The sequence below is a fragment of the Pseudophryne corroboree genome, chromosome 7 (assembly GCF_028390025.1).
Source record: "Pseudophryne corroboree isolate aPseCor3 chromosome 7, aPseCor3.hap2, whole genome shotgun sequence".
NCBI lineage: Eukaryota > Metazoa > Chordata > Amphibia > Anura > Myobatrachidae > Pseudophryne > Pseudophryne corroboree.
The window spans coordinates 383,298,756-383,319,343 of record NC_086450.1 but is presented as its reverse complement, the minus strand read 5'-3'; the positions used below and the strand labels follow the sequence as shown (position 1 = coordinate 383,319,343).

Sequence of the window (20,588 nt, the reverse complement as noted above, 5' to 3'; positions counted from 1 at the left end):
TAGTCTGTAATACACTACACACTTTTTTCTCGTTTGCCGGGTTTCCAGGGGTTAAATAATTTTAATAAACAGTGAGTAAAAACTCTCCCCCCCCAAAAAAAAAGAAAGAAAGAAAAAACCAGAATAAAAGCAAGGTAAAACTTCCCAGAACTGTCACTAGCAGGCGCAGCAGTTTCATATTACAGTATATTACTCATTAGATGTAGGATTTTAAAGCACTTTAGTGAAAAATGTCCAGTTTAGATGTGGGTTTTTAAAATACTTTAGATCAGACATGTCCAAACTGCGGCCCCCCAGCTGTTGAGATACTACATATCCCAGCATGCCCTAACACAGTTTTGCTGTCAGTGAATGCTAAAGCTGTGTCAGGGCATGCTGGGAAGTGTAGTTTCTCAACAGCTGGAGGGCCGCAGTTTGGACATGCCTGCTTTAGATAAAGAGTGGATAATAAGAAAAAAGACTGGTTTGGGTACAAGCAGGGGTGCAGAAAGGTGTTTGGATGCCTGGCAGTGGTGATTGGGAGCCATGTCTCAGTGGTACTGCAGGACGGGGAGGAAGAAGCAGATGCACTGGGGCTAGAAAATACAGCTTCTTGTTGTTGTTGTTGTTTTTTTGTTTTTTTTACAAATAATATCAGGCTTTTAATTTCCAAGATCGTAAAGTTTAAAACGCGTGATTTAATATATATAACCAAAATCAAGATTCTTTTTAAAGTGTATTTATTTTTACGGAGAGAGAATTGACTGCATAGGAAAGGAAAGAGTTAAACATCCTGTGAGGGGTGGACCTAGCTGTGAGGAAAGTACAGCCTTTGGAAAAAGGGGAGGGTTAATATATATATAGGGAATGCTAGGCCATTTTGCTCTCTCTTGTTGCTGAATTGCCTTTGGGGTGAGTGCTGCATAGCAGAGTCTCCCCATTTTGATTGTCCTGGTATTCAATTTTTATATTATATCAAGCTCTCCCCTGCATTCCCACTCCATTGTAACATGGCTTCCCGCCTTCGACGTTCCGCCGGGACCCCAGCTCGGTACCGCGTATCGGGCGGTGGGGCTGGGCCCGAGGACGGGCTGGCTGGCCTGGGGGACGGGGCCCCGTCCCCTGGGGCCTCTACAGGCTCGGGCAGGGACACGGAGCGGCGGACTAGGTCAGCCTTGCCGCTGGGGATCGGGCCGGCTTTGCCGGCCGGGCGCGGGCGGCGGGGAAGGCCGGAGGTTCGGTCAGGCCGCCCGGAGGTGGAAGGGCAGCAGCCCTCACCTCCGAGCGCGGCGGAGGAAGCATCAGTGCATCAGTGCATCGCTTCCCCCTTGTCGAGCTGAGTAGCGGTGCCAGGCGAGGGGGGGGGACCAGGCGGGAGACGGCTGTGTGCTGGGCGAGGCCTGTCACGGGGCCTCGCCCGGCGGAGGAACAAGGGGATGCGGCCGGGGGCTTGATCGCGGGAAGCGGTGGGATGCGCGCACGGGGTGCGCGCGTGCCCACGCTCGCCACAAGTGGCGCCGTTCGCGCACGTGTGCGCGCAGCGGCGCCGCTGGTCTCCCTGTCTCCCCAGCTCACTCCCCTGCAGCCGGAGTCCAGCGGGGAGCGGGGGAACAGGAGGGGCAGGGTGCTGTTCAGGGGCAATAGGGCCGTGCAGGACAGGGGGGACTCACGACGCGGCACCCTCCCAGCGGACGGAGGAAGCTCTGAAAGGCTGTCAAGTGAGGAGGCCAGAGTTTGGTGGGGGAGCGGGCCGCTGATAGTCAGAGGCGCTGCCGTTTCCCCACCTGGGAGGTCTGGGGGCCTGACGTCGGGGCCTCAGCTGGCACCGGTCGTGCGTCGCGCGGGCAGGCGCGCACCTACACCGGCTGGGGGACCCACGAGGGACGACGCCGAGTTTTGGAGTGGACAAGACCCCTCCAGGACACTGGCGTCGGCCTTGGCCACGGTAATGGCGGCACTGGGACCGCTGGTCGCGGCCGCATCCCCGGAGGTGGCAGGCAGTTCCGACACGCATGCAGTGGCAGGCGGGTCAGGTGCGCGGGCGGTGTCGGCGGCGCAGCGAGTTGCTCGCGCCTGCCGGGAGCTCGGGGCGGTCGCAGCGCAGCTGGATCATCGTGCCGGGCGGGACGAGCAAGGGCGCGTGGCGGGGACGCCTGCTCCCCGGGGTGCTGGACGTGCGCCGCGACTGCTTTCTGGGTCCTGTGCTCCTTTTTCTTCGGCAGGTGATCGGGGAGAAGTGGAGATGGTGGAGACCGAGGAAGAGGATGTCGGATTTGCCACACCGGAGGATTCCGTGTCTGAGCAGTCGTCGGCATCAGGTGAGGTGGAGCAATCAGGGTCGGGCTCTTACACGCGCTCTAGTTCTAGCTGCTCTTCCTCTTCTTCCTCTTCCTCTTCTCTGTCGTCGCCGGCGTCCGAAGTCAGTAGTATGACTAGGGCGGAGAAGCGCGCGACAAAATACGCCAAGAGGGCGGCGGGTCAGCAGGAGAGACGGAAGAGACGCAAGCGGCTTAGCGAGAACGCTCGCAGGGCCAAGAAGCGCCGCGATTTGCCAGGGGTAGTCCACTGCGACTACACTGCCGTGATGCGGGGGCTGAGGGACAGCTGCCGTAGGAAAATATGCAGGGGTGACTACGTTGATATGTTCGTATTGACGAAGGACGCAAAGAAGGACTATAAGTCGGCATCAGCCAAGAAGGGCATCGGGGCCGAGGCTTTCCGTACCTTCGATAACTGGCTGGCCGGTTTTTGTGTCTTCGCGGCCTGTTACTTGGAAGACAGGCCGGACGAGCATATGAACGTCATTCGTTACCTGCATTTAATCCACGACATGCAGCGCACATCGTCGGGCGTAGAATGGCGGAGTTACGACGAGAAATTCCGGGAAAAGCAGGGCTGCCTGCAAGTGATAGACTTCGGCTGCAAGGACGTCGAAGTCTGGCTACAAGTCACCCGGGCTTCTCAACAGGCTAGGGAGCCCCGGATTACGGGGGCGGACGGGCACCGCGCAGGGTCGTCCGCCCAAGGGACCGGGGGGACGGTGGATCGGGCAAGGCAGGTAGGTCGGCCGTCCGCAGAGGGGGGCAGGCCGTCGCAAAAGGGAAATGCTTCGCGTTTAACAATGCGACCTGTTCCTTCGGCAAGCAGTGTCGGTTTCGACATTTGTGCTTGCAATGCGGCGGCTCCCACCCAGCCTCTACCTGCTTTAAAGGCAGTCGCCAGGGTGCCCGGGGTAAGCAAAATTACCCAAGACTGGGCACAAGCGGGAGCGCTACGCAGAGCTCCAACGCCAATTAGTTTGGATACAATGGGCAAGTGGTTGCGGTGGTATCCAAATAGGGCGGACGCGCAGTTTTTGTTTGACGGTTTTAGTTTTGGTTTTCGCTTGCCTGTTGCGAGCAAGGTTTCGGTCCGGGCCCAACGGAATCTCCAGTCTGCTCGTGCCTTGCCGTCGGTGCTGCGGGAGAAAGTGGTTAAGGAGGTTAGGCTGGGTAGGATGGAGGGGCCGTTTACCTCACCCCCGGTGGATGACTTGGTCATCTCCCCAGTGGGGGTGGTTCCCAAGAAGACTTTAGGTGCTTTTAGGCTCATTCAGCATCTTTCTTACCCGTCGGGGTCGTCGGTCAACGACGCGATACCGCCGGCTCATTGCTCGGTGGTGTATCAGTCGCTTGACGAGGCGCTGGAGCTGGTCCGTTGTTACGGGCCCGGGGCTCTAATGGCTAAGATAGATGTGGAATCCGCATTTCGGTTGCTGCCGTTGCATCCGGACTCATTCCATTTTATGGGTTTTCGGATTGGGTCGGAGTATTTCATCGACAAGTGTTTGCCGATGGGATGTTCCGTTTCCTGCTCGTTTTTCGAACGGTTTAGCACATTCCTGCATTGGTGCGTGGAGTCTTCGTCAGGGGGTCACGGGGTCGCCCATTACCTTGATGACTTCCTGTGTGTGGGCCTGGCAAATTCACCACGGTGTGGCGACTTGCTATTCAGCATCCGAGCTCTGTTTTTTCACTTCGGCGTTCCCGTGGCCGAGGATAAAACAGAGGGGCCGGTCTCCTGTTTGTCATTTTTGGGGATTGAAATCGACACGGTGGCGGGATCGTGTCGACTGCCTCAGGACAAGGTTGCGAAGCTCCGCGAGGCTATCTGCCGGTTCGGAAGGTCGCGCAAGGTCACTCTGCGGCAGGCGCAGTCCTTGCTGGGCATTTTGAACTTTGCTTGTCGGGTGATCCCGATGGGCAGGGTTTTCTGCCGGAACCTGGAAAGGGCGACTGCGGGTTGTGCCAGACCACATCATTTCATGCGTTTGTCCTCCGAGATTCAGAGGGATTTGGCCGTATGGGCCTCGTTCCTGGAGGACTTCAATGGGGTGTGTATATGGCAAGCCCCAACGGTCGACAGCGCCGGGCTGCAGCTGTTTACCGACGCGGCGGGTTCCTCTGGGTTCGGTTGCTATCTGGAGGGATCTTGGTGTGCGGCCTCGTGGCCGGCGGAATGGCATCGCGAGGGTTTCACTAAGGACCTTTTGCTGCTGGAGCTTTTCCCCATTATGGTGGCGCTGGAGGTTTGGGGCGATCGGCTGGCTCATCGCAGCATCTTGTTTAGATGTGACAATCTGGGCATGGTGCATGCGATAAATAACCAAAGGGTGAAGACGCTGGTGGTCCTGAGGGTGCTGGGGCAGTTGCTGTTGACATGCCTGCGTAGGAACGTGTGGTTCCGCGCGCAGCATGTGCCTGGGCTGGAGAACAGAATTGCCGACGCATTGTCACGAGGGCAGTCGGAAAGGTTTTGTTTGTGGGCACCCGAGGCCGACTAGCATGGTTTTCATTGTCCCGGTTATGTCTGGCAGGTGATCGGGCCGGTCTGGAGGGTCTAGCGATGCGGTCAGTCGCGCCAAGCACGCTTAAGGCTTACGGGCAAGCTTGGAGCGAGTGGAAGGAGTTTGTTCGAGGACGAAGTCAACAAGGTAAGAGCGGGCATCGGATGATGCTTTCTTTTATTTGGCAGCTATATGTTACGGGTAGGTCCAGAGCGGTGGTTTCCCGGTACTTGGCTGGTATTTCGTTCTTTAGCAAAATCAGGGGCGTCCCTGACGTGACGAAGAGCGGGATTCTGTTGAAGGCAATGAAGGGATAGGCGCGCGTGGCGCCGCCGCCGCCTGATAGGAGGCGGCCCATTGATGCGGCCTTGCTTCCGGCTGTCATCAGGGCGGTTGGCGGTATAGCGTCGTCCATGTTTGAGTCGCTGCTGTTCAGTTTGGCGTTCTCAATGGCTTATCACGGTGCCTTTCGGGTTTCGGAGCTGGTGGCGCCTTCCAAGCGAGCAGATTCGCGCATGCTTCTCGAGGACGTGGTGGTGGGTGAGAGGTCCTTGCTGTGCCGATTGCGTCGCTCTAAGACGGACCAAGTGGGTAGAGGTCGATGGGTCACCTTGGTTCCGGCACTTGAGGAGAGCATTTGCCCAGTGAGGTTGGCAGTTCGATATGCGGCAGTACGGCCCGATGGTCGGGGGTCATGGTTGCTTCATTATGACGGGCTGCCAGCGACGAAATATCAGTTTTGTTGGATGCTGGGTCACTGTCTGGCAAGCTTGGGCCTTCCACCCGCTGCTTTCGGGACGCATTCCTTCCGCATCGGGGCTGCAACGTCGGCTGCGTCGGCAGGGCTTTCCGTGGCTGAAATCCAGGCTGTGGGGCGATGGAAGTCGTCAAGTTACAGACGATATATTCGCCCCGTTGCGTGAGATGCTGGCTTGCACTGCGTTTTGTTTAGTTGTAGTTGTTATAAGTCATGTTGTACAGTTCAGTACGTCCTTGTGTTGTACGTCTGTTTGTCTTCCCGTTTTATCCTACTCAGGGATTAGCCACTCGCCGCTGCTGGCAGCGTGGGTCTGGAGTTCTTTTGCGATTTTTTGCCTGACTTGACGGACTGAATTCTAATTCACAATTCGGCTGATCAGTTCTAATCAAAGTCCCTCAGCAGGTTTTTACGCTTTCACCTCCAGCTGAGTTCTTACATGTTTTTCCCATTTTATACCCCCCCCCCCCATTTAATTTCTTATTTTAATTTTGATTTTCCCATTTGTGTGTTTATGTTCTGCTACAAATTGGCTGGAAGCTTGTGCAGATCGGCTAGGTCGTGACTTCTGCAATAAACGAAATCTCAATTTTTTCTTTTGGCAGATCCTTCAGGTTAATGCGTTTAATAACAATGCTATAGATAATTAGTAACCGATTTTACCCCCTTTCCTTCTCTTCAGGTTGGTTTGACGATGACTTGGCTATCTGGGTGGTTGGCCACTCTTATGTGTATTGGGCAGCCAGGTTTTTGGCCTCGGAGGGGGCACAGATGTTTCCTAGGGCTCCGGGAGTTCGTTGGCTCGGTTGGCGGGGAATGATGTGGAATGAGCTGAAGAGTAGACTAGTCAGTCAGGCCAGCGAGCATGGAGTCCCTAGGGTGCTGGTTGTCCATTTAGGTGGCAACGACCTGGGGAAGAGGACATCTTTGGTGGGCCATGATAAAGGATCTGGCCAGTGTGGCCGCAGCATGGACCAATTGTGTCTTGGTGTTCTCGATGATGGTGCCAAGGTTGAGTTGGCGAGGTGTGGCGGACGGTCGCCTGATTGATGAGGCCAGGCAAAAGGTGAATGGGGCGGTGGCGAAGTCGGTGTTGTCCCACAGAGGTAAAGTGGTTCGCCACCCTAGGATTCGGTTCCGAGACAGTCACCTTTTTCGGCCTGATGGTGTGCATCTGTCCAATGAGGGGATGATGCTTTTCCTGGAGGATCTGTGTCTAGTGTTGCAGGAGTTAGGGTGAGGTTATGGTGGCGGTGCGAAGACTCTGGGGAGGAGTCTTTCGCTGTTGGCGGAAAAGAACGGCAGGTTGTAGTTTGTATTGTTAGCTGTAGTGATTTACAGTTTGGTGTGGTTTAGGTGCACTCACCTCCATCGACTTTTAGGGCCGCTCGACCACCCGTCCGGGGGCAGCGGCAGGCACCCATCAGGGTGGGTAGTCACTGTGGGGGTTGAGTTGGGCACCTATTACCGATTTGATAGTTTGTATTTAAATTAGGATAGTTTTGAATTTTAACATTTTAGGTTAGAGTCAGTTCAATAGAGCCGTTATTTTTTCTGCCACCATATGCCGGCTGTATCGGCATGTTAACCAAAATTTTCAATTACAGGTTTGCTTATGGTTAGGGTATAATAAATAGCTAGCAATTTTTCTGCCAAATTCAAGTCTCCGTGTCATTATTTCTTGGTATTAGAGGTAATGAATGCTTTACTTTGAATGAAGGGGTCCACCGAGTATCATTAGGATGTTTATGGTTATTAATATTAACTAGCTGTTCTACCCGTTCTTCACACGGGACTTTCTGATTTTCACGGTTGTAAATATAAATGAGTGTTAAAAATTTGGTAAATCTATAGAACTGTCAATTTGAGACGTCTTAATGTAAAGTAAATATTAATCCATAGTTCTAACTTAAGACATAACATTACAACATTTTTTAATAATTTTAGTCGCCTTTTTGCTGTTGTTTGGCATATTGCATTTGTAAACACAGCCTTGGTTACCGTGATCAATTCCCAAACTCTCTCTAATATTTTTCAAAACCTGTGACATGATTGTGTTATATTACTTATCTATTAAACAGTACCGCAAGTAGGGGTGTGTGTGTGTGTGACCAATGCAGTCGCTCAAGGCTCTGGCTTGTAGGGTGCCAGGAATGTGTCTCTTCTGCCTGGAGAAGTAATTGGCCACATGTCTTTTGGAGCCCTGCCTCCCGACTGTTCCCTACTTGACCTCCCCTTCACGCCGTAATGACGTTACATGTTCTAGTAGCTGTGGGGGCTTACACGGCATGTGGAAATATATATATATATATATATATATACACACACAGTACTGTGCAATAGTTTTAGAAAGGTGTGGAAAAATGCCGCAAAGTAAGAATGCATTAAAAATAGGATTTTAATTACCTACCAGTAAATCCTTTTCTCATAGTCCGTAGAGGATACGGGGGTTCCATTTAGTACCATGGGGTATAGACGGGTCCACTAGGAGACATGGGCACTTTAAGAATTTGATAGTGTGGCCTGGCTCCTCCCTCTATACCCCTCCTACCAGACTCAGTTTAGAAACTGTGCCTGAGGAGACGGACATACTTTGATCGAAGGATAGATAAGGATAGTGGTGAGATTCCGAAACCAGCACACACAAACAAGAGGAAAGCCAAGCTAACCAAACTTGAAACAGAAACAGCAACAGCTGAAACTTACAACAATACTTAACCAAGTAACAGAGCAGGAATAACGAAGCACCGGGTGGGCACCCAGTATCCTCTATGGACTACGAGAAAAGGATTTACCGGTAGGTAATTAAAATCCTATTTTCTCTTACGTCCTAGAGTATACTGGGCTTCCATGTAGTACCATGGGGAAGTACCAAAGCTCTCAAACCGGGTGGGAGAGTGCTGAGGTTCCTGCAGAATTTATTAACCAAACTGAAGGTTCTCAGAGGCCAAAGTATCGAACTTGTAAAATTTAGCAAACGTGTTCGAACCTGACCAAGTAGCTGCTCAGTAGAGCTGTATTGCCAAGACACCCGGGCAGCCGCCCAAGAAGAATCCACCGACCTAGTAGAGTGGGCCTGAACAGATTTCGAAACCTGTAAGCCTGTCGTGGAATAAGCATGCTGGATAGTGAGCCTGATCCAGCACGCAATGGACTGCTTTCAAGCAGGACACCCGGTCTTAGTGGGCTCACGAGCTGTCCTCTTTACGTACACCTTCAAATCCCTCACAACAGCCAAAGACTTTGAAGTAGCAGAGGTGTCTGTAACAGCCGGAACCACAATAGGTTGGTTGATATGAAACGCGGACACCACCTTAGGAAGGAATTGCTGATGAGTTCTGAGTTCAGCTTTGTCCTCATGGAAAATTAAGTAGGGTCTCTTGTGAGACAACGCCTCTAGCTCCGACACACGTGTGACTGTCTTCCACGTAAGATAGTTAACATCTACCTCCTGTAATGGCTCAAACCATTCCAATTGGAGGAACTGCAGCACCAAATTGAGATCCCAAGGTGCCGTAGGAGGCACAAAGGGAGGTTGGATATGCAGAACATCTTCCAAGAACGTCTGGACCTCAGAAAGAGAAGCCAATTGTTTCTGAAAGAAAATGGACAAGGCCGAAATCTGGAATTTTATGGAGCCCAGACATAGGCCCACATCCACACCCGACTGCAGAAAAAGCAGGAAACATCCCAGATTAAATTCCACCATAGAATATTTTCTGCTCTCACACCAAGAAACGTATTTCTTCCAAATACGGTGGTAATGTTTAGACATTACCCCCTTCCTGGCTTGGATCATAGTCAGGATGACTTTGTCAGGGATGCTTCTCCTGGCAAGAATCAGCCGTTCAACTTCCATGCTGTCAAACGTAGCCATGGTAAGACCTGATAGACGAACAGGCCCTGTTTCAGAATATCCTCTTGAAGAGGCAGAGGCCACGGATCTTCGAGGAGCATCTCCAGAAGGTCCGGGTACCAGGCCCTTCTTGGCCAATCCGGAGCAATGAGAATTGCTTGAACCTTTTCCCTTTTTATTCTTTTCAAAATTCTTGCGATCAGAGGAAGTGGAGGAAACACGTACACCATCTGATAGACCCATGGAGTCGTCAGAGCATCCACTGCCACTGCCTGTGGGTCTCTCGACCTGGAATAATACTGCTTGAGCTTCTTGTTGAGACGAGAGGCCATCATGTTGATCTGTGGACATCCCCACCGATGTGTCAAGCACCTGAACACTTCCGGGTGAAGGCCCCACTCCCCCGTGTGATGTCGTGTCTGCTGAGGAAGTCTGCTTCCCAGTTGTCTACTCCCAGAATGAAGACCGCCGACAAAGCCGCAGCATGTTTTTCTGCCCAGAGGAGAATTCTTGACACTTCTGACATTACTGCTCTGCTTTTCGTTCCGCCCTATCGGTTTATGTAAGTCACTGCAGCCACATTTTCTGACTGGACCTGAATGGCCCAATCGTGAAGAAGATATGAGACCTGCAGAAGGGCATTGTATATAGCCCTGAGTTCCAGAATGTTGATTGGAAAGACGACTTCCTGACTTGACCATCTTCCTTGAAAATGCACCCCCTGGGTAACTGCTCCCCAACCTCTGAGGCTGGTGTCCGTGGTTAGCAGAATCCAATTTTGAATCCCGAACCGTCGGCCCTTGATCAGGTGAGAAGTCTGTAGCCACCACAGAAGGAAGATCCTGGCCTTTGGCGACAGACGGATACTCTGGTGCATGTGAAGATGTGATCCGGACCATTTGTCGTGCATGAAACCTTCGAGCTGGAAGGGTCGTGCATGAAACCTTCCATACTCAAGAGCCTTGCAAGAGGCCACCATTTTCCCCAGAAGGCGAATGCATAGGTGCACCGATATCTGGGTTGGCTTTAGGATATCCCGAACCATCGACTGGATTACCAATGTCTTTTCCAACGGAAGAAAAACTTTCTGCGACTGTGTGTCCAGTATCATTCCCAGAAATGGGAGCCTCTGAGTTGGCTCTATGTGAAATTTCGGAAGATTTAGAATCCAGCCGTGATCCAGGAATAGATTGGTTGTGAGGCCAATACTGTTCAACAACCTCTCCCTGGACGGAGCATTTATCAGAAGATCGTCCAGGTATGGAATTATGTTCACTCCCTACTTGCGAAGGAGAAACATCATCTCTGCCATCACCTTGGTGAACACCCTTGGTGCCCTGGAGAGACCAAAAGGTAGGGCCTGGAACTGGTAGTGACAGTCCTGCAGTGCAATCCATAGATAAGCCTGGTAAGGCGGCCAGATTGGAATGTGAAGGTACGCATCCTTAATATCCAGAGACACTAGGAATTCCCCCCCTCCAGACCTGAGATAACTGCTCTCAGAGACTCCATCTTGAATTTGAACACTCGTAAGTATGGGTTCAACGATTTTAGATTTAGATCCCGGTCACTCTACCAAGAAAACGACACCCAAAAAAAATCCTCATGTCGACCTTTAGACCTGTCGACCTAGCACATGTCGATCTAGAAACCCCGTCGACCTTCCATCCATGTCGACCTAGTGACTGTCGACCTATAGTGGTCGACCTAAACATTGTCGACCTAGATACTGTCGATTTGATGAACCACACCCCTGCCCGGAGGGCGTACAACTGCGGACTGTGGAACAGAGAAGCCACAAGCAGGGGTGCAGCGGCAGGTAACGAAAAGATTTGGACAGCGGAGTTAGAGACCTTTGGGGCACTGGAAAACCACAGGGAAAACCTGAGGGAGCTCATAGCTGAAGCTTCTGCTCAAGGCAGTAACATAAAGCACTGGCAGCATTAGAGACGGGGCTGACCCCTTTTGTAAGAGGAATCTGTCTGGGATTGGCTCAGCATTACACAGAGCTCAACCATTGGTTATAGTGAACTTGGTCTCCAACATGGTGGCCCCCAGTGCTGTAGACACACAAGGGCACGCCCCTTTACCCGCATGCTCTCCCATCTCCCACTCCCCGCAAGCCGCATCACCAGCCCCGCCGTGCCTCAGCACGGCTGCGCAGCACCGCAAGCAACCAGACAGGCAAGCCCCAGACCCCGGCTCCGGTGGTAAGTCCCTGGCGCCTGACAGTTCCTGGAACCTTCAGCAGCTGTAGCCAACACCTTCACAAATGCGGCACCCAGGGCACGTGCCCACCCTAGTTACGGCCCTGCCCAGAGCATACCTCCCACTGCTGCCAGCAAATAGGTCCCTCTGGGGCCAGTGCCATCTTTCCAGTAATATCCTCAGATATTGCAACTATGCCAGGGCTTTTGCTGTCTTTTGCGAGTGCTTCCTGGATGGACGAGGCGGGTGCTGCACACAGACCCCTGGGGCCTTAGTACAGAAACTGTCTGTCAGAACAAGCTATTGTCATGCACTAAAAAGACAATGGAAAAGATATGACTGAATGGCTGCCATGTTTGTGACATTACCTGGCAGAATTCTATTGTGTATGGCTTATTTTCTCCTTGAACAAAAAGTTCTTACTTTAACAGATCACTAATGACCACCAAACATACTTGTAAATGATATGAGCTCCATATAGAATATAATTTGGCAAAACTCCTCTCCCAGACCAGTGGTTACATGTACATGCAAAAGAGCGCAGAGTGACAATATATTTTTAAAAGGATTAGTACTTAAAATGCAGTGTCACATAGCAGCCGCAAGACATATTGATGATTTCCTGTAGTGTAATAGAAGTTCACACTTTACTTTACCTTTGGCAAATTTTAACATTGTTAATTCACATACAGTAATACATTTTGCATCAGTAAAAGAACTGGAATTATATCAGACAAATAGTAATTCATGTTAATTGTCCCACCTGGAAAAAAAGGACATTCTGTTTTCATGTACAGATGCAGTCATAATGTTGACATTTACAATGGGGGTAATTCCAAGTTGATCGCAGCAGGAAATTTTTTATCAGTTGGGCAAAACCATGGCCCTCATTCCGAGTTGTTCGCTCGCTAGCCGCTTTTCGCAGCAGTGCACACGCTAAGCCGCCGCCCTCTGGGAGTGAATCTTAGCTTAGCTGAATTGCGAACGAAGTATTCGCAATATTGCGAAAATACTTTTCTTTGCAGTTTCTGAGTAGCTCGAGTCTTACTCTTCCAGTGCGATCAGTTCAGTGCTTGTCGTTCCTGGTTTGACGTCACAAACACACCCAGCGTTCGCCCAGACACTCCCCCGTTTCTCCAGCCACTCCCGCGTTTTTCCCAGAAACGGCAGCGTTTTTTCACACACACCCATAAAACGGTCAGTTTCCGCCCAGAAACACCCACTTCCTGTCAATCACACTCCGATCACCAGAACGAAGAAAAAACCTTGTAATGCCGTGAGTAAAATACCAAACTTCTTAGCAAATTTACTTGACGCAGCCGCAGTGCGAACATTGCGCATGCGCAGTTAGCGAAAAATCGCACCGATGCGAAGAAAAATAACGAGCGAACAACTCGGAATGAGGGCCCATGTGCACTGCAAGGGAGGCAGATATAACATGTGCAGAGAGAGAGAGATTTGGGTGTGGTGTTTTTAATCTGCAATCTAAATTGCAGTGTAAAAATAAAGCAGCCAGTATTTACCCTGCACAGAAACAAAATAACCCACCCAAATCTAACTCTCTCTGCAAATGTTATATCTGCCCCCCCCCCCCCCCTGCAGTGCACATGGTTTTGCCCAACTGCTAAAAAATTTCCTGCTGCGATCAACTTGGAATTACCCCCCATGTACAATATATACCACAACGTCGACAGTTATGAGGTGACATTGTTGAAATGTTGACATGCAGGGGCCAGACAGCTGAGGTTATGCTGTGGGAGTGGAGATTAGGGTTATGCCCTAGGGGGAGTGTTAGGCACTGTAGGGGTTTAGGGTTAGGCATCGGGAGGGGAGGTTAGGGTTAGGCTGTGAGAGGGGGGTTAAGGTTATGCACTAGGGGGAGGGTTAGGTGCTAGAGGGGGTTAGGCAGTGGGAGGGGGGATTAGGGTTATGCACTATGAGGAAGGGAAGAGGCTAGGGATATGCTCACCACCGGAAACCCCACAGGAACCACCAAAATGAATCAGGACTTCACTACCAGACCCAGAAGACTGGAGACACCAAAGGCACCATACCAAGTAAGCCTCCACTAGACCACCAGGTATATTTTCACGATATTCTATATTCAATATTTCATCAGTGATGAATGTCAGTGTGGTCAATATTGAAGTTATGACTTTGTCGACATTCTCATGTCATCATGATGAATGTCGACAAAATATACCACACCTACCACACCCATACAGATAGAGTGGCCGGGATATAATGAAGTCCGAGTTCACCACCGAACTCAGACTTCATTACATCTCTAACCCAGTCTATTTAAGACAAAAGATACAGCAGTTTAGAGTTTGCCTGCTCATAGTCATTGACATCAAATACGTTGAGATTCACATGTTTTAAAGCAGTGCCAGATTAAATGGGACATGACTGGATGAATCAGCGGGTGTTTGGTTAACTGACAGAGTGGCAGTGGCATGTCTATAATGGGTGCTTGGTGTGTGTTTCACACAGGCCCCAGGGAGGCCCACACCACATACCCTGCCCCCATTTAATATACAGAGTCCAGCATCAGTACTGCACAGATCACAGGGAAAATGGTGTGGCCACCATGCTCCTGAAGACCTGCGCATGCTCAGTACAGTCTGGCACAGTGCCAGAGTCTACTTGCAACTGCATCGTGGAGAGAGGAGGGGCCCGCCGTGAGGTAGCACATGCCTCCTCTTCTTTTAATCCACCCCTGAGGAGTGACATTTATCCTGAATATATTTTTCCTGGAATATAGGGAGGTGGTCATACATACATATGTTATATAAATAGTGCAATCCAAAACAGCCAGACATGAATCACTTTCTACATATTATTATGTTTTGTTTTGCGCCAGGCAATTTGCAGCATTTCTAGAATTGTCTTTTTGCTTTTAATTTTCTATCTGCAATTAAACGGCAAACTCTCTGAAAGGAATGTTAATCTGTATGTAGAAGAGATTCAAGAGATTGCAGACATTTGACCAATATGGTCATACATCACAAGGCTGAGTAACTCATACCACTGAAGATTTCTGCATATTTGAAGAACATTGTGGTTTATCATAGTTTCTATTATAGAATATTTCTTTCGTGAGAACTTAAAAAGCGAGGTGTTTTCAGAATATGCAGCCCACAACCAGATACACATTTGGCAAGTAGATGAAGAAAACGAAGAAGTTAGCAGCACTTTCATCTGGTTACAGTATATATTAAGTTGCAAGTATGTTTATTAAACTGAAAAATGGTTTTATGTAATATATATTGTCAAGATGAACATCAGTCTAGAGAGTTGTGGGAACAGGGATAGTCATTCTGTCAAACAACAGACTCTGAATCCCTCTTACCATACGTGACGCTGTGATTTAATTGGCTGCCATGCTTCCGATGGTCAGAACAGTAAGTATAAACATACAGAGGTCTTAGTTTCTGGATGTTTCTGCATTTTCCCTGAAGTTGGCACTGTATAGGCGCCACCATATTGGATTAGTCATCTGACTCCAGGCTTATCCAATCCTTCAGGGGCTAGGTTCCATATGACTTGATTCACCATTGATTGACCAGAGTGCCCTATTTAAACCCCTCAGTTGCATCTGCTCATTGCCGGTACAACTTGTACTTTACCTGTTCTTGGCTTCAGTGTTAGCAACTCTACTTCCTAATTCCTGTCTTATTGTAGCATATGCCATCTAGTGCTTCCCGTGGTATGTATCAGACTTCCTGAGTTCTCCGGCTCCTATCTTCCTGTTCCTGAATCCTATTTGCTTTCTGCATACCGCACGGTGCTCTGGACTATTTTACCAATATCACTGTACATTACCATTCATCCTGCTGGTTGCACATCCACAATCAGCGTGCATTACCATTCAGCCTGCAGGGAGCACTTCCAGTATCAGCGTGCATTTCCATTCACAGCCAGCAAAGTGCAGTCATTCCAGTATGCTTTACCACCTGTAACCAGTAGTGTGCATACCGATGTGCGCTGATGCATATTACCTGCAGAGAGCACTTCTGCCAACCCCAGCTAGTGCCAGCTCCAATTACAGGGCTCAGTTACATAGACTAGCTTTCAAGGTAGTACTGAATGAGAAGTAAAATTAGACAACTTTCTCCAGTTCTAATCAGTTTTGCCCAGTGGTCCCAGTCCAGAGCCCCAATCAAACTCCGAATCTGGCAAATTCCTTACAAAATGTATGGTATGAAAACATTGCTACAATACAGTGAGAACCTTTCACACTTGCAGCAAAATCCCGGGTTATTGCATGTGAATGCCCAGCAACCCCAGGATTTTCCTTAGTGTGAAAGCAATCTACCCGGGTCTAAGTCCCTGGTTCCCAACCCTGCCAGCTTGCTAGACCTGGCAAATTGCTGTGTCTCATATCGGAAAGGGGTGTGCGTGTATTAATGTGCTAGCCACCCCACAATTTCTCCGATGTGATAGTTTAGCACATGTTGTGGAGTCCATCGGGAACAGGTCAGAGAAGTCTTGAGACATCTAAGGGAAAATCGACTCTTTTGTAAACTGGAGAAGTGCACGTTTAAGGTGTCCTCCATCCCCTTCTTAGGTTACATAATTTCCGGAAGGGAATTACAGATGGATCCTGCGAAAGGCCAAGCAATCAGAGATTGGACCCTTCCTACCACTCTGAAGGGAATCCAGCGTTTTTTGGTATTCGCCAATTTCTATAGGAAGTTCATTAAATATTACTTCTCCATCATTGCTCCGATTACAGCACTAACAAGAAAAGGGTCTAATTCTGCAGCTTGGCCACCTGAGGCACTAGAAGCCTTTTCATTTCTGAAAGAGGCTTTCATGTCAGCTCCTATTCTTTGGCAACCTGATCTCAGTCGTCCTTTTCAGGTAGAGGTGGAAGCTTCTTCAGTAGGAGTGGGGGCTGTCTTATCCCAGTTCTTCGAGGATCAGAAAGCTCATCCTTGTGCTTATTTTTCCCGTAGATTCTCTCCGGCAGAACAAAACTACACCATTGGGGAACAAGAATTGCTTGCCATAAAACTTGCTTTTCAAGAGTGGAGGTACTTTCTGGAAGGAGCGCAGCACCCAATCTCTGTAACCACAGATCACAAAAATCTTTTATATCTTCAGACCGCCCGATGTTTAAACCCAAGGCAAGCCAGGTGGTCACTCTTCTTCTCCCGTTTTTCTTTCAAGCTCAGTTATCATCCAGGGTCTCTTAATCAGAAGCAGATGCACTTTCTCATTCATTGAATTTGGATGAGTCCACAGATCTTCCGGAGAGACAATTCATCCTAGATCCTGCTTCCTTTGCTGCAACTCATACTACTTCACTTCCTCCACCGGGAAGAACCTTCGTTGCACCAGAACTCCGAAAAAGACTGCTCACGTGGGCTCATACCTCACCTTGTAGGGGTCATGTAGGTAGCCTCAAGACTCTTAAGTTCATCCAACGCTCCTATTAGTGGCCTCATCTGAAGACGGATGTTTTGGAATTCATAGCTGCCTGCCCAAAGTGCGCCCAACATAAAAATCTCAGAGGATCACCATCTGGTCTTCTTCATCCGCTATCGATTCCACAAAAACCATGAACACACATCTCCATGGATTTTATAACTGACCTGCCTGTCTCCAGAGGACGAAACACCATTTGGGTCATTGTGGACCGATTTTCCAAGATGGCCCACTTTGTCCCACTCACAGGTCTTCCAACCGCTCCACAGCTATCGAAATTGTTAGTATCAGACATCTTCCGGTTACATGGACTTCTACAAGTTTCTGATCGAGGGCCTCAATTTGTGGCTAAATTCTGGAGAGCACTGAGTTCAGCCCTTGGAATGAAATTAAGTTTCTCCTCTGCATACCATCCCCAATCGGATGGCCAGACTGAGAGAGTGAACCAAGACTTAGACTTTCCTATGACTCTTCATGTCTTCTTCTCAGGATGATTGGCTGGACTATCTTCCATTTTCTGTATTCGCTCATAATAATCTTTACCATTCTGCTAACCCATTCCACACCCTTTTATGTGAATTATGGACTTCATCCACGTGTTCCTGTTTTTCAGTCTCTTCCAGCTCTCGAAGCACTTGCTGCAGAGTTAGCCCTTCAGCAATTCACTAAGATGTGGAGACAAGTTCATGAGGCTGTCCCTAGTCTCAAAGTGGGGGATCAAGTCTGGATTTCTACTCGAAACTTAAGACTCAAAGTCCCTTACAAGAAATTTGCCCCCAGATTCATTGGACCATATCCTATTGAAAAAGTATTGAATCCAGTAGCATATAAGGTTACGTTGCCTCCATACTTGAAAATTCCAAATGCATTTCACATCTCCTTACTGAAGCCTTTTATACTTAACCAGTTTCGGGCTGCGCTCCCTAGACCTCCCAAGGTACAAGCTGCTCAAGGAGAAGAATAAGAAGTTCATAGGATCCTTGACTATCGTAAAAGATATGGTCGTCTCCAATATCTTATTGATTGGAAGGGATATGGACCAGAGGAAAGGTCCTGGGTTTCTGAAGAGGACGTCCACGCTCCAAGATTAGTCCGGGCCTTTCATACCAAGAACCCGATGAAAGCACAAGGGTGTTTGGAGCCCACCCTAAAAAGGGGGGGGGGGTACTGTCAGGCTTCGGAGCCTTACCTCCGGCGGGTGCTCCCAGGGGTTGCCGTTCCGCTGGTTGGCGCGGTTGCGGCGGCGGGTCCTCCTGGACGGATGTGTGGCTGCCGAGGGCTGGGGGCCGGTGGTCTGGAGAGCCGGGCGCTGCGGCGGGGATCGCTGCAGTAGGGTCCTCTAGTGTGACACAGTATAGTGTGTCAGAGTCAGAAGCTGGCTAAAGCTGTGTGCTAACAGCTGAGTATGTCTCCTGTGCTGTGGGCAGCCATATTGGAGACCAGAGCATTACCAATTAAGTTCCCATTCTGTGTCCAGCCAATCCTGCGTGTTCTTCCTTGCAAAAAGGGGCTGGCCCAGAGGGAGATTGCTTCAAGTTACCTCCTTGTGAAAGGGTCTCCAGCTCTGTGCTCCCAGGTTACTTCTGATGCCCTGGTCCTGGTTGCTCTGATCTATCGGTTGCCTAAACGCTGCTGTAGTCCTGCTGTCTAAGTCCGTCGACACTCATGGAAGCGCTCACGGGGTCCCAGGTCGTAGTGGAGCTCCAGGTGCTAACGGCAGTTCTCGCAGACGTCTTCATTTCTTCAAAGTCCAAGTTCTTCAGCCTCATCTTTCAAACACAAATCACAAGTCTTCATTTCTTCAAAGTCCAAGTTCTTCAGCCTCGTCTTTCAATCACAAATCACAAGTCTTCATTTCTTCAAAGTCAAAGTTCTTCAGCCTCGTCTTTCAATCACAAATAACAAGTCTTCATTTCTTCAAAGTCAAAGTTCTTCAGTCTCGTCTTTTAATCACAGTCTTCAGTTCTTCTTTACCGGAGTTCTTCAGCTTCACTCTTCAAGTCATTTAACCATAGACTCTAATTCTTCCAGTTTCGGCAATTTCTCCAATATTCGTGTACAGCCTGTTATTCATTAAAACTACAGTTACCTTCCTACGGAGTCCTCCTTTTCCTTTACGCACTCCAGCCAACATTAACAATTAGTTTGGCCTCCACCCCATGAGGAGGAATTACATTCAGCCACCTCGTTTACTCTCCTCACAGGTAGCGGTCCCTTCAGCCAAAACTCAGTTGTCGGAACCCCAACTTACGCCGAGCGTGACAAATGTTGCTGTATGGCACCTGTTTCTAATTATGCCATTTGCACCAACCTGTGTAGTCTTATTTACAAACACTATGATGAGCACCTGTGCATTGTTATACTTAAGTTTTGTCTTTTACATTTAGGAATGTATCCAGTGTACTATACAGGCACCTACTGTATGAATGATTTAGCCATGAATTATATTAAGTAATAACCTGTGTTGTCTTTGTAAAGTGTATCATTCATGTTCATTGTTTTGTTACAGGAAAGGCAATCAGATATGAAAAAGATGAAGAAACATAAGCCTGCTGCAGTCTTGTTACTTTCAGCTCTTTGTTGCATCACACCAATAAGTGAGTGCACAGGGATTCATGCTGTACGCCTATAGGCCTGGGGTGCGCTGTGAGTTTCAATATTCTGACCGCCTCTACATTCTTTTTTTTTCCCTCTAAACCACATCAATAAAAAAACCTCTAAACTAAACCTATGATGATGACTCAGATATAAACTGTGAACACTTCAAATAAATTACTTATTGTCAGTCAAGAGGTGACAATCTTTCAATTTAAGTTCTCTTCACTGCAATATTTTAATCTAGTTTTTTTATGTTTTCAATGCAATAACTATTCATATGCATTGTTTGTGCATTTGTTCAATAAAGTTTTTTTCTTGACTAATTAAAGATAAAATGTATCCTATTCATATAATAATAATAATAATAATAATAAGAAGAATAATAATAAATAATAATAATAAGAAGAAGAAGAAACTTTTCAGCAGTACAATGATTTACATACAACTCCGATGTTAACTGATCGGCACATGTGCATGTACTGTATATTTGCTGATCTCTGTCTGCAGTCTTGCTCAATGTGGCAAAAAAAACAGTTTTGAGGGGGGGATGGGGAGTGTTTTACATAACGCAGGCATGTCACCCCCGGTTTTGTAGGCGTACCAAGGAAAGGGCCTGTGTCTTCCAGTGCAGATTTCCTAGCCCTACAATCCTAGAATACGTGGCATCCCGAGTAACCTGAAGGTTAATCAGATGGCCGATGTTCTTGCAAGTGATTGGATGGTGTCATCTTCGAATGCAGCTGCGGATCAGAGAAGCCAGCAGGAAGTGTCTATTTACACAAGACGCCTCCTGCCGCATTACCATAGTTTAGCAGTAGTGACTGCGACGGAATAGTGTCCACCTTTGTACAGTGGGGTTTGAAAGTTTGGGCACCCCAGGCAAAAATTCATTTTAATGTGCAAAAAGAAGCCAAGGAAAGATGGAAAACGCT

General features: G+C 48.9%; 1 protein-coding gene across 1 annotated transcript in view; it reads left to right on the top strand.

Moving 5' to 3' along the window:
* The window catches only part of IL21R (interleukin 21 receptor), a 189,404-nt gene that overhangs the window by 83,284 nt on the left and 85,532 nt on the right, over nt 1-20,588 (top strand). Inside the window, exons 4-7 of the mRNA XM_063932793.1 lie at nt 2,202-2,398; nt 16,492-16,698; nt 17,672-17,866; nt 19,568-19,655. Coding sequence (XP_063788863.1) covers nt 2,202-2,398; nt 16,492-16,698; nt 17,672-17,866; nt 19,568-19,655 — 687 coding nt within the window. The remainder of the gene's footprint in view (nt 1-2,201; nt 2,399-16,491; nt 16,699-17,671; nt 17,867-19,567; nt 19,656-20,588) is intronic.